The 13600-nt window shown below is 46.0% G+C and overlaps 1 protein-coding gene across 2 annotated transcripts; it reads right to left on the bottom strand.

Moving 5' to 3' along the window:
- Window positions 1-381: 381 nt before the first annotated feature.
- On the bottom strand, window positions 382-12847 carry Rap1 (RAS oncogene family member Rap1). Of its 2 annotated transcripts, none has more exons than XM_075669461.1 (8): window positions 12773-12847; window positions 9272-9351; window positions 9092-9160; window positions 6975-7031; window positions 5853-5993; window positions 3622-3765; window positions 3113-3210; window positions 382-2000 (listed from the first exon to the last, which is right to left on the bottom strand). In XM_075669461.1, the coding sequence occupies exons 2-7, from the start codon at window positions 9326-9328 to the stop codon at window positions 3121-3123; spliced, it is 558 nt and encodes a 185-aa protein (XP_075525576.1). In that variant the 5' UTR covers window positions 9329-9351; window positions 12773-12847; the 3' UTR covers window positions 382-2000; window positions 3113-3120. The 2 variants fall into 2 exon arrangements, with proteins under 2 accessions (XP_075525576.1, XP_075525575.1); XM_075669460.1 differs by lacking the exon at window positions 12773-12847 and adding an exon at window positions 12668-12730.
- Window positions 12848-13600: the final 753 nt, after the last annotated feature.

Genomic DNA, 13600 nt, shown 5'->3' with positions numbered 1-13600 from the left:
TAGTTTGTCTGTCAGTCTTTTTTTGCACTACTGGGGTTCCCAGTGTGACAGACTAACTAGCCTGAATCAATGACTTGATCAATGACTTGACAAGTCAAGCACTGCTGAACCAAGTTCTACACCTTTCATGAAAGCAGCCTGTCCTCGTCTAAGTAGGTTTGCTTTAAACTTTTCAAAACCAATCAAAGTGCACAGTACAACGATGGCATGATTGAAACAAGTATACCTGAACAAGCTTGCGTAGCAGCACATAAATTATGGGTATGTGAGCATGCTTGAAAATGCCTTTATGACTGCAGCATCTTAGCAAAAGCTGGAGAATGGTTCCAGGGCCCAAGCCGAGGCCAACACTTGGTACAGACAAAAATACACAATACACAATCACTGATTAAAAAGTTTATTTATACTTGCGTACGTATGGAGCTCTTTCTCAATCCTACAATCAAATCTGTAGCACCATAAGTACAATCCAAATTCACATTTGCAGGTAATTTCTCTATTTGGCCAGAAAAAAAAAATGTTTGCCACGAGGTACCTTGCACCATTCGAAATGCAAGGCTAAATAAAATAAGCATTCATCAGGATTGCACCTAAGAGTCTCTGCATATGACCAGAAAACATGCAAAGAACTGCACAAAAAAAGAAAGTCGTTAAAATGTGATAAATACAACTGGCTCAGGGAAGAAAGGGTAAAAGGGGGGGGGGGGGGGCTCATTCAATAAACATGCAATACCAAGCGTGCCATTATGATGTACATCAAAAAGAAGTGTAGCAAAGAACTCAATTAATAAATAGAGGGGAAAAGACATTGCTATCTCGATAGAAGACGACGAAAAAAAATTCACCCCACTAAAAAAAAATGGCGATGTGCACTTCGTGTGCTCCTCTCCGTAAACTAGGCTGTGGATTGCTTTAAGATCACTCCTCCTAATATATATATACACCACCAACTGACTGCCAGTAGTTGGGCAAATATCTCGCAACACGATGCTCAAAATGCCACCAGGACTCGAGGGGAGAGAAGAAAAGAAATGAAACAACTGCTGTCTTTTCCCAGTGAAAATGAGCTAAATAAACACTGCCTCACAGCCCGTATAGAGAGCATGAAAAAAAAGAAAAAACTATACTAAAAGCATTACACAAATTATGAGGCCACATTTGGCAGATGTAACACAAAAACTGCCCTGCACGAGCAAGCGGTGCTGTGTGTAAATGCAGGGGCAAGAAATCTGCGGAAGCCGGCAGCGGAGAAACCAAGAAAGCTTCCCGAGGAAGACGACTCGCAACGGAACAATAGCTGCTGTCGTGTGACAGTCGAGTTCTCGGCAGAGTCCTGACACCTATCGTTGACTGTTCCAGCTTTGTTGTGGATTGAGGGGGCCAAGGATGGGAGTGGGGTCAGGTCTTGAAAAATAGACCACAGTGCTACGACATGAGACACAAGTGAGAGGCACATTTGACCGGAAGACCCGCCAACGGAAAGCGATGCCGCGTAGACTTTCAGAGCACGCCGCCGGCCTTGAGAGAGACGTACAGACACAGAGCAACGATGTGAACGTGAGCAGAGTTTGGCAATTGTTTTTCTTTTCCCGGGGAGAGAGCTTCAGTTGGACGTCCGCGGCATCACAAGCCCACAGATTACTGGTTGTAGTAGTAGTAGTACTAATATGTCGAAAGAGGGTGTGCTCACAGAGTTGGGGGTTACCAGAAGGGACAAAAGAGAAAACAGTTTTTGTACCCCCCTTTGGTTATGGTTCAGTAAGTGTGCGACGGCAGATAGGCCATTACAGAGAGTACGACTGCGCGAGGGATTTAAAAAAAAAATGCAATAACAAAAATCTGCAATCGAGTGAGTGCGTGCAGACGGGGGCTTGGCGAGCTTCAAGAGTTGCGGATGCCTCGATTCCTCGCTGCCCGTTGTCCGAAGGCCTCATATCGCGGGCACGTTGCAACCAGGAGTTGGGACATCTGTCAGCCTTGGTGCTGGAGGAGGTTGCAGCCTGCAATGCAACGAGGCAGCATTACGGTGGCATCTTCCAGTACCCGCACAATCACCGGTAGAGGTGTGCAAACAGCAATATTTGAGAACGAACCAAATAGCGCCAGAAGCAAATAGAATGTTGAATACTTTTAGAATAGTTTTAGAATGAACAGCCAATTTCTTAACACAAAGTGCTGTTCACATCTAGTATGTATAACATCAGTAATGGTTTCTGTTATTCTGTTGCACGTTGTAAAGAAGTAAGCAGTTGGTTCACATGGGACTCTCTGGAGCCTACTTCACTACGCGAGCCGTCGTGTCACAGGCCTGTATACTATGCCTGCAGGACTGAAATTTATCCCACCTGTGATTCAATTTTGATTTGATTGTGCACAGTTGATGTTCTGAAATATCCAAAAAATATTCGGAGAAAGTGTTAGTGTTCTTGAATAGAGACTATTCGATTTGAAGGCTGAATCAAATAAGACACTTTTAGAAAGTTCAGAATACGTATTCACACACTAATCGCTAGATGCCAACATGAGACTCATTCACAGTGGCACAAGTGACCCGTTTCCAAGGGCCAGCAGCATTTGGCAGCGCATATGCCAATGAATTTTAAAGGAGTACTGGCGCATGCTTTTGAAGTTGTAGAAACTCTACCAAACGCTATCACACGCATCTTGGCAGACACTAGGTGCGTCAACACTGGCACAATACGCAGCGCTGGCAGTGGTGCTACAGGTGTTGCACCTCAATGGCAGTGCATAAGATGAATAATCTGTGTTTAATAGCACATTTATTATTCAGTCTGCTCAGGACAATGTATGCGCCAAGCTGTGGTATGCACATAGCTCCTGAGCAGGAACGTTTTCTTGCAAAGCTCATGCCGGCAACAGAAGGCGTAACAGGTGGGAAAATTTTGCAGCGCAGAACGGCGCAAGCCACACTGTGCAGGGTGAAACAGTGCAGTTAGCTTCTAAGCAACCTGCTCATGGTGCGCACCAACCAGTCGGCAAAATGTGCAAACTGAATGCTGTCACGGTCCCTCGTGCTGCCACCTTTAGTTTGTACCAGCTGGGCATCAGTTCCACATAAACAAAAAATAATAAGATTACATACTTCACTTACATGCTTTTCTACAATAGGACACACTTGGACTTCTTTTTGGTGTTTGGCTTCTTCTCTGGGTTCTTACGGTTGATCTGCCGGACAAGGTCGTAGAAAATCTGCAAGGAAAGATGGATGCCAAGTGTTTTAACAGGCAGATCGATGGGCAAGGAATTCACTGATGTCAGGGATGTCTGCATTTTCGATTCATATTCTTACAGGCATCACCCATGCCAAAGATGAATTCATTGGCAGACCAGTCTCTGCACTTTCCGACAAAGTGAACAATCTTTTGGGGCACAGCATGGTGTGAGCCCCGCTGAAAATTGAAATGGCGCAGCTGGCCTCTCTGACAAAAAGTGATTGTGGTGCGCACTAACTGGTAGGCATACGATGAACCACTACAGATTAAGCAGTTGATCAATACATCAGGCACTATGGAGACTTGTCTGGCAAGTCACTGCAACTAGGTTTTAAACTGCTAGTACGTATTAAGCAGGCACATATTAATGAGGTTTTGTTGTACGTACCTCATTGACATTGATCTTCGCTTTGGCTGAACTTTCGAGGAATGCACAATTGTTGAAAGAACGCGCCAAATTCGCTCCCTGGTCCTTGCCGACCACCCTTTCATCCTCCAGGTCGCACTTGTTTCCGACGAGAATCATTGGCACCTGCAACATGGTGGAATGTGCAATACCGTGAACAAGTCTTGCCAAAGTTAGCCCACTTTCACTAACATTTCTATGATGTTCAAAGGAGTACAGACACATTTCCAAAGATGTAGAAACTCTACCACATGCTTGTCACACGATGTTGTTTATTGAGTGTGAAGGTTGGGAAACACTTATAAGTTAACTTAACGCCCAAGTCGTCTCGAAATGCCAGACCTGGCATCACCATTACTGCATCCTGACACAGAGCAAACTTTGCCAATGTCTGTAGCAATAGAACTTGGCATGACAGTGTTGCTAAAAACAAAACAGAGAGAGAGAGTTGTGGGCATTTGTTTAGGCTGCACTCGTGTGCGGCAGCTGCAGCAACCTTATGTACTGTGACATACCTCCTGTGCACTGAAACAAACTGGTTTGCAGAAACAAGTATTTTATTTAGTATGCTTTGACCTTCATTTAACGAAAAAAGAAAAAAAAAAGTTAAAAATTCCATGCCAGTATGTTTGTGAAATGTGTTGCCTTCGTTCAGGTCAAGTGTGTTGATGGCTCTACCTTTGTGGACAAACGAAAAGAAATCGAACAAGAAATTACGAAGTTGAAAAATTTTTTGCAAGTAACATCTAGAGAGAACGACCTTGCACGAACACTTATCCAGTAGCCAAAGATGGCATGGGCCTCACACCGAGTGCCCCAGCTGAAATCATGGCAATATCAGTTGCCGGCGGATTATTTGGACTGCCTCGTGGCACCACCACTGGCCCCATAGATTTAGTGTATAAGGATGACCGAAATTGCGGATGCCTCACAGGCTGCCATTAGCAGGAAACACAGCGGGAGTGTCCAGGTGTCCTCGATGCATGTGTGCGCATTTGTACAATTTACTACTGAGTGATACCGGCAGTGCTTCTTCAAGCTATGGTAGCTACAGCAACGTGGTGGAAACTGTTCCATGCAATGTGCACACAGTGCAGCGCGTAGTAGGTGCACACACTCAGTGTGGCGGTATGCTTGCTGTGTCATGCGCACGCGTTTGCTGGCAGTCAGCTTTCTTCCGTGTCTGCGCCGCTTTTGGCCATGCATGCATGCAATGCACACGTCACGATGGCGGGCTGCTTTCATTCCTGCAAGCGATGTGCACATGAAGTGGTTCCACTCAAAGCAGCAGCAGAGAATTGCAGTGCGTGTAAGTTATCGCCTATTAAAAGTGTACAGTATGCTAGCAATGGCACTGTGCATTTCGCCACACGCATTGCCGAGCAAACAGCTGACGATGCTTATTGTAAGAGGGTTGGCAACAAGTGATACTGGTTCACCTGCTGGTTGTATTCTTTGTTGAGGCCACCACCATGCCTCTGTGCATTCCCAATGCTTATCCATATAGGCATGACGGCAACTGCTAGTGAATCCGATACTCCGGTCCTCGCCGTGTCTGAATTATCGGTCAGCGACAGTACACAAATAGCGAAAGCAGAAATGAAAGAATGGCTTCTAGTCAGCCTTGCCAACATTTCAGTTGTCCATAATAGATGCAGATAACAATCGAAATGATACTCAAGCTATTTTGTAATGGTAACCACCTGTAATCGCTCATACCAATGTCACATGTACACTTTCTAACCACATTCTGTCCAATCTGGATCAAGTCAAGGGAGCTCTGGCGCACCAGGCGTCACCAAGAGGGTACAAAGCGCTCAACAAGTTTGCCTAATAATGCATTAAATATTGTACTGCAGGTGGCAACTGATGATTGCGATTGAGAAGCTTGATAACGATGCACAAATAACGATTAAATGGATTCGGGTCGAGTTCAATCCGGATAAGGCTTGGATTGCAATTTAACATACCTGTGTGACACCTGTACAATCAACAACACAGATCTAATGAGTTATCAGATACAACTAAATTTAATATCTATTTCTTGCTGACAAACATGTAACAAATTTATGTTTATAAAGAACATCACATATAATGAAGGCATTTTTGTGTCAGATACGGCTTCATTATAAAGACTTTAGATTGCATTATAATGATCTCACGTAATGCCACACTGAAGAGCGGAAACACACAAGTGCATCACGTCCACTCACATCATCCATGTCCTTGACTCTGAGGATCTGCTCCCTGAGGTCCTGGAGGTCATTGAAGGTTGATTGGGCCGTGATGGAGTAAACAAGCACAAAGCCTTGGCCATTTTTCATGTACAGGTCGCGCATGGCCGTAAATTGCTCCTGCAAAGGCAGAGAAAACGCAACTGCAGTAACTAATGCGAATTGTGTTTGCTTGAAATTTCTCGCCGTTAACTGCATCCACTGTACGCACAGGCCTTCATGAGAATAAATGTGCAGACTTGTGTGTGCCAAATGTTTTGCATAATTTCACAACTTCCTGCTGTGTAATTTACTTTTAAAATAAACTGGTGTACCTTGATACTTAAGATAATTCCGTCTGCGTATTGGAATATTGGGGAAAAAACACGCCGATACATTGTTCGTAAGCCTGGTGCAGACATCTTCATGCAAAACTAAGATGAAAGGTTCCAGTGACAATTTTTCAGAAACTACATGGCAACCTAAGAAAAAGCTGCGAATTTATTCTTATCTAATATGCTACACTATATGCCCGATCAAGATATGTCGTACGAGATTACACACTGCGATAGTGCAGTGACTAGCTGAATGTAACAAACAGCACACAGACTTAGTGGTGAATGCATCAGTTATATCAACATTAAGAATTGACTCTGGCTAAATAGCACTCGCCTTGCGCTTATAAATTCTGTAGCAGTGTCACTATTCCTTGTCATCAGCTTGCTTAAGAAGCAGATAACCCTGCATTGTTGCAGACTAACACAGTCTTCTCAAGACATCTTTGCTTCTGATGCCTGAATTGGAACAGGGCTTAACATGGTAACAGTCCAGAGAAGACGGAACAGTAGCTATCCACTCCAAGAAGCAAAACAAAGGCACAGCACCCATTCCAACAGCTGGCTACCTTTTAAATGTAGCCCGCCAGCTTAAGTGGCACTCATTAGGCAGGAGTGCTGGACTGTACCAGTACACGCAATACATGAATGCTGTCGTGTACTTACATCGCATACATCTTCAACACTGATGATGTCCGAGGTTCAAAAGAAAGGCAAATTCGTAATGGTTCTAACCAACGCTAAGGCTGTAGCTTGTGACCCAAGAAAAAAGCCAAGTTCAACTTACCGTGCCTGCAGTATCCAAGATTTCCAGCATGCATTGCTGACCGTCCACTTCCACTTGCTGCAAATTCAAAATGAATGCAACCGTCAGCAGAAAGTCTACCACTTTGGCACGACCACTCAAGAAGCGGACAAAGCAAAAAGCAGTTTCCCTTTTAGGACCGCCTGCCAGAACTACGGCATTGGCGTGTTAGCATTGGGGGCGAGGACTTTTGGAGTCACCATCTGTCGGTAGTACGAGGGATCACGCGGCGCGCTCCTCACACCACGCGGCAGCCCTCCTGTACATTTCTGTAAGTACTCTCAAAACGAGGCAACTTTATTACTGTCGAAATAATCTTGGGCAGACTGAAAAAACAATCGTTTACAGACGCTATCTCTTTACCGAATACATACAGTGAAAGCCACTGCGCACGGCCGCCGCGATGGAGTCTCCCTAACCGGCTTCTTGCCTGAAAGGTCGGCAATCGCTGAACGCAAACTATGTGAAATATGTTTTTACAGTGGGCGGTCTGTATAACCAAATGGCACGTAACAGACTAAGCCTCAATGCATGCAGCGATCACACGGGTTTGCGGCGACCGACTGCGTGTCTGCATGCATGTCCGCGCACAATGTTTCGCTTTCAGTGAGAACGTTTTCCCACCGTGCTGTGAGCTTTAGGCCGCAGCATATGAACATATAACAGTCCACAAGCAACCATTGCTGCGTGGACATTATCAGAGCTGTTCAAACAATTTAATTTTAACAAGGGACTTCGACGCCTACAGCGACTGTGATGTGCCGTTGCGATGATTCAATATTTTTTTTCTAAATTCTTAGACGTTTCAATATTATTTCTAAAGCTGCGTCGCACTGTATGCAGTAAGCGGGCCATTTCACACTGCTTCTTTTTCGTAATCCAGCATGTTAATTCATAACACAAACATAAACATATGCCATGCCTTCATTTAATGTGCTTCTTACCACTCCCTTTCCGTTCCAGTGAACTTGCCAGTGTCTAGCATCAACAAGTTCATAGACCAGACCATCGTGATATTAGCCGGGCAGGGAGCGCGGGCGAACGTCTCGGTGAGCGTTTTCTGCTACTCACCGAACATCGCAGTCCTGGTGCCGTAGCAGAAATATTCCTCGCGTCTGTGCTTGCTGCATACCCTAGTTGTAGCTGATGGCTGTTTGTCGGTTTTAAGTTTCGCGAGCCAAGCTTCACAGGGCTTCTTGTCCTGCAGCTACGTGTGAATAAGGCTGACACCAGGCTCTGTTGTGTACATCCGGAACTGCGGCACCGAGCAGTAGCCTACCATGCTGCACGCCTCCAAAGGCAGCCACTACCTATTATAATGATTTCAAATTTGTCAAGCAGACACCCAAGGCGGGAAAGCCTCACCACTTAATCAGAATCGCAGCGCACGTAGGACTTTAAACTTTCGTTTTCAGCTTGATTCGGCCCTTCCGAAGCAGATGCCGCCACCGCTGTGTCCACGTGATGCCTCATGACACGTCACGCCAACAGTGGAGCCAGCTTTTACAGTGGTGGAGCTCGCCCCAATAACGTCACATATTTCACGTATGTTCTCGTGTTCGGGCACATCCTTCACTAGGTTCATCCTTCAGTTATTTCAGATTGCAATGTGATCCTCATTGATAAACTATCAAATAGTCTTGAAAAGATAATGCCAAACCTAGTGATGTCATGAGGAGGTATAACTTCCAAGACAGTCTCATTTGTTTTCTTCAAATATTTCTTGCTGACAGTGACTCACTCTCAAAGCAAGACCTGCGATTTCTAGTGATCTAGAAGTGGAATTCACGAATCCAGCTTAGACAATTAAGGACCACTTCCTCTCCTTTTTATTTCCTGTCTTTTCCTGCATTAAGGGTGACCACCGAAAGATGGACCTATGCTGCCATATAATGGCAATGTGAATTCTACAACTGTGACAAATTTTTCAAATTCATATAACCTAAAATATGAGCTCAGCGCGGCACATGGTGACCACATGTGATCACGCAAACCCTACTGTGGTGACCATGCTCAGGCTTAATGGGTTAACACTCCTTTTGCTGTTTTAAGGTCCTGCACATTAGACCAGGAATTGAGAAAAATTCAAATGTACCAACCTTCCTGTAACTGTCTTCAATGGTGGGGTCATATTTTTCCACAAAGATGCCCTGGACAAACTGTACCGTCTGTGGGGGTGAACAAAGATACGAAAATTAATATCCCCAGGTTGTCACAGGTGGATGCATTCATGACCAGCACGCAGTTTTCTTTCTTTTGCAATCAAGAAAGACACTTACCAGGGCGCTTTTACCAACGCCTCCACTTCCCAACACCACAATCTTGTACTCTCTCATTGCGGACCCAGACAGGGCTACGGCTGCAACAAAATGTTTTACAAAAGATATATTGCACATTTCCAAAGGCTACTGTAAACATTACTGATGTACTATAGTGAGAAAAAGTGAAAAGCTCAGCAGCAGTAGCAGCGATGAAGTTTCCTTCTGGCATAGCTATAAAGCCTGAAGCTGCAGTGCGCTGGTCGAATGCCCACACATGCCCGTTCGGCTGCAAATCTGGGTTGCAAAGCTTCTTCCACGGTACACATGATCTCCATACTTTTGCGTGCAACTACACACATTTAAATCTTGGATAGTCTTATATACACACGTGCAGATGGGTGTGGCTGCAACCCCCCCCCCCCCCAAAGAATGCAAGTGTTGGACTGACATGGTACTGTGGACGGCGAAATGGATGAGAAAGCCTGCCAAGTGACTTCAGACAAGTAAAGGCCATCAGGCAGCAAAGGCCTGGTGCACAAGCTTGATGCTGCAGGCCAATGTGTGTCGGCAGTTACAGCAACTACACATTCACTGCAGCAGCACTTTCAAAGCCACAATTCCTGTGCATAACACACCGGCGAGCCACTTTTCACAGTCCTCTGGTGCATTGTGACCCACCGGTGAGACAGCAGGGGCTTGTGCTCTTTGGAAACTTTCTCAAGCTGCAGACAGAAGATGCCATGATGCGTCAAATCAGAAGCGACAAGAATTTCTCCTCTCCATTGATTTCTAGCAAAGCTGTCACTTATGCGCTGCAGGAAGGCCCCCCCACAGCTGCGCAAGAGGAATAACTGCTGTGGCCCATCTGTGGCTCATGGTGCAGTTAACACACTAAAGGCTGTTGCATAAGCCTGCTTGTGCGGTATGCTTTTGACTAATAGGCATTAACCTTGCCTACTAAAAACAGCGTAATCGAACATATCAAAGCTTTTCAAGAAATTACAGTAATTGACTGCTGCCTGACATGTCAATACAAAAAGCAATGCTTTTACTACAACATATTCAGCCAGTGTACTTGCTACTAAGGTACTGACCTTGTGTTCATGTGTAAGGTTACATATACAGCGGAAATTTATCTACAAAGGAAACCAAAACCCAAAAATATAAGCTTGTTCAAGTACGCCAATAAACAAGCAAGGCGGGAGGTGGAGGGCCCAGTGGATAGGATCATCAAGGCCTCTAACACGATGCAGCACCTTTCAAGTCGCGACCTCGTTCAAAAATAAAAGCCCGAGGCTTGAAACCCCCCCACCCCAGTCACTTCCATGCAGGATGTGCAAAGCCTGCTTGCTTCACTCAATACATGAAGTTTAACAGCCCCTTACAAGACTGAGCACACACACTAACTTTTCCACACAAAAGGACGGCTGACTTGCAATGCTTCCCAGCTGTGTGAAACCATAAAGCTATGCAGTGCATGAGGAAATTTCCTGCCCCCTCTCGTTTCCTTGTCATCTTGAGAGGTAGCTGGCAGACTTCCAGGCACTACATGTGCGAGACCCCAGCTGTCGCAGCCGTGCCCCAGACACTAGACAAATGACCTCGTATCTCAAAAAAAATTTTCTGGGGTGGCCCCACCCCTCATGGCGTCGACGGAGGAGCTATTAGGTGACACAGTACATCATCGCCGTGGAGCGGAAACTGCCTGGAGATCACACTGAACAGCTGTTGCGAAACATAAGCTATGTTCCAAAAAGTTGTTACCAATCCAACAAGCAAGTCAAACCGCTTCGTTTCACCGACTTTTAACCATCAGTTAAAAGTCGTACCAAGGTGCTCAATGAAGCAGCACTATGAAGCAGCAATGAAGCAGTGGTGTCAAGAACCAGCTTGGAATGGAAACACCAGCTTCCCTCCATCATTTCCATCAGACTCTTCATTGTTCAGAATATCACTATGTGATTCCCTGTCATAACTTATACCTTCTTGTTCCACTCACTTCTCCTTAACACCAAAAGGCATTGAGAGGAAATAAATGAAACTATGTAGGAACTTCACTCAAGCACTTCCTAGCGCACTTATATTCAGTCTGTCAAGTTCCTCAACAATTCGCAGCAATAAACAAGCGCAATACTTTAAACATGAGAGCGAGAATTGCCTAACAAGTGTACTCTACAATTAGCTCAGGGAGGCGCAAATGGCTTATTTGAACTGCGCATTGCGAAAGGAGCAGATGGTGGTGCAGGAACTCACTTAAACATAAACGACACGAGGTAAAAAAATACTGGAATAAATGAGAACAGCAACGGAAGTTTTCGTGGCAAGGCAAAGCAGTACGAAGACAAGACCTTGTCGTGCAACGTGGGGGTCAAAGCTCCGTCGTACGAACTTCGTCACGGGCAGCCGTCGCCTGTCAATAGACACGCGATTCGGCGAGGGCAGGAAACATTCGAAACGCTCGCATGAGCGTAAGCGGTACGCGAGAGCGATGTAGCAAGGCCTGCGTGTACGGGTGGGCGTCTCTCCGCATGCACTTGTTTTATTTCACGCCCATCACCTTTTTCAGCGAAGCGAGAGAAGGCGGCACGTTGGACGGCGGCCAAGATCGACCGACCACGCACCATTGACCGACCCCCACCGGTGGCTTCTCATTCAGCGCGGACGTTGATCATCGGGCGGGAGAGTTGTACTCGAAACCCAAGCACATGGCGACGCAGCGGAGTAGGTGCGGGCCGTTGAGCTCAAGGTGACAGCGCGTCGCGTTTCCACGCTACGCCACCGAACGAGCGGCTAACAAGGCGAAAAACACGGCACGCGCTGCCCCCCCTACGCCACCCCCTTCCCACATCCCGATGCCGCGCTTCGACATCCACGCCCCAAAATTGCGAACGGCTTAGCGGCACCGTGGTCGCCCACCACAACCGCAGAGATGTCCTCCAAAGGAAGAGGAAAGGAACACATCAGAGTTAGAAGCAAAGAAAAAAGAAATCGTGACCCGCCTTCCCGTTTCGCGGACGGGCCGAGACTCTTGACAGTCAGCGCCAAAAAACAACAAAACACGGGTTTAACAGCGGCGGCATTCCTCGCATGCTGGCTACAGGGAAGCAATATGTGTCGTGACTCAAACATATTCCTTTTATGGATGTCAACGATCTGGCATCGCTTTGATTAGGAAGAGTCTACAAATGTGTCCTAGGACGTGGGCCTCAGAAGAAAAAAAGAAAACACTGCCCTTGAAAGAGAAACGCGATAGCTGCGCTGCCGAGGCCCAACGTTAAATGGGCAGCCCTCCCTTGCCTTCGGCTGGGGCTTCCAGAGCACTTCGCTATCATCCGAGTTGAGTATCTCCATAAACAATCGAGGCAGGCCTTAGCAGACTGTAGGCTTAACTGCGGCCGATGCGAGCAAACAAACCTGAGCGAGAAACTCTGTCAGGGAATCTAGCTGTGCGGTCATCTAGGAACGGTCTTCCGGACAAGCTGGACACAAATCCGACAGGACGAATAAAATTTCACATACCTTTCGTAGTACGGCAGAATATAGATATACAGCAGGGCGATGCCTCTGTGCTTCCTGGCGCGATGACGTCAGGCCATTGGTGACGCAGAAAAGGCGATGCACAAAGTAACTAAAATTAGTATTCGAAGTTTTATTAAAAAAGTATAATTGGTGCAATACTTCAACACGAAAAATTGTATGTTGGATTTAACATATTATGCCATTACACGCTGGTTAAACTTGACGCTCTTTTGTGGCGCAGTTCTTTTCGAAGCACCTTTAGTTTCTCCTATTCGAATACCCTTTCTCTACATTTTATTTCATTCTCGTCTTCGTCGCTGTCACCTCACTTCGCCATCCCTGTTCTGTGTTTCTTTATTCTCCCTGTCATCCATTCTGGTTTGTTTCCAATCACTTCATTTCCATTCTCTCATCTCCTTCCCACTTTTTTTTTTAATAACTTGCGATACTATTTTGATCTTATTTGATCGGGGAAGCGTTGAGTGCTGTTAGGCCTAGCGACCCCGAGATGATGACAAACGAGGAGATTTGAGCCTTTGCTGTGATGATCTCTGGTCCGAACTCTATCGGAGGTGATGACAGTGAACGGATATCTTAGCAGCGCAAACGCCGTTTCTCTGCTGGTTCGCTCTGTACGAGCTTGAGCTAGTGAGCGCGGCTGTATGCGTCAGTGAAGATGCCTGTCACGAACTGATCCGATTCCTTTCCATGTATCGAATGGAGCAATTATGCTGCTTAGCTGGCTCTTGGATACGCATATGAAAGTGTACCTTGATTTATACCTTAGGTTGTCGTGCTTATGCCGCTGCAGTTGATACAAAAAGAAAG

This window comes from Dermacentor variabilis, chromosome 9, assembly GCF_050947875.1.
Source record: "Dermacentor variabilis isolate Ectoservices chromosome 9, ASM5094787v1, whole genome shotgun sequence".
Taxonomy (NCBI): domain Eukaryota; kingdom Metazoa; phylum Arthropoda; class Arachnida; order Ixodida; family Ixodidae; genus Dermacentor; species Dermacentor variabilis.
This window is presented reverse-complemented; position numbering and strand designations above follow the sequence as displayed.

Coding starts and splice junctions, on each gene's coding strand:
- Rap1 (XM_075669461.1), bottom strand. CDS start 9,328: ATGAGAGAGTACAAGATTGTGGTGTTGGGAAGTGGAGGCGTTGGTAAA. Junction 9,161..9,271: donor GCGTTGGTAAAAGCGCCCTG/GTAAGTGTCTTT, acceptor TCACCCCCACAG/ACGGTACAGTTTGTCCAGGG. Junction 7,032..9,091: donor TTGAAGACAGTTACAGGAAG/GTTGGTACATTT, acceptor TTGAATTTGCAG/CAAGTGGAAGTGGACGGTCA.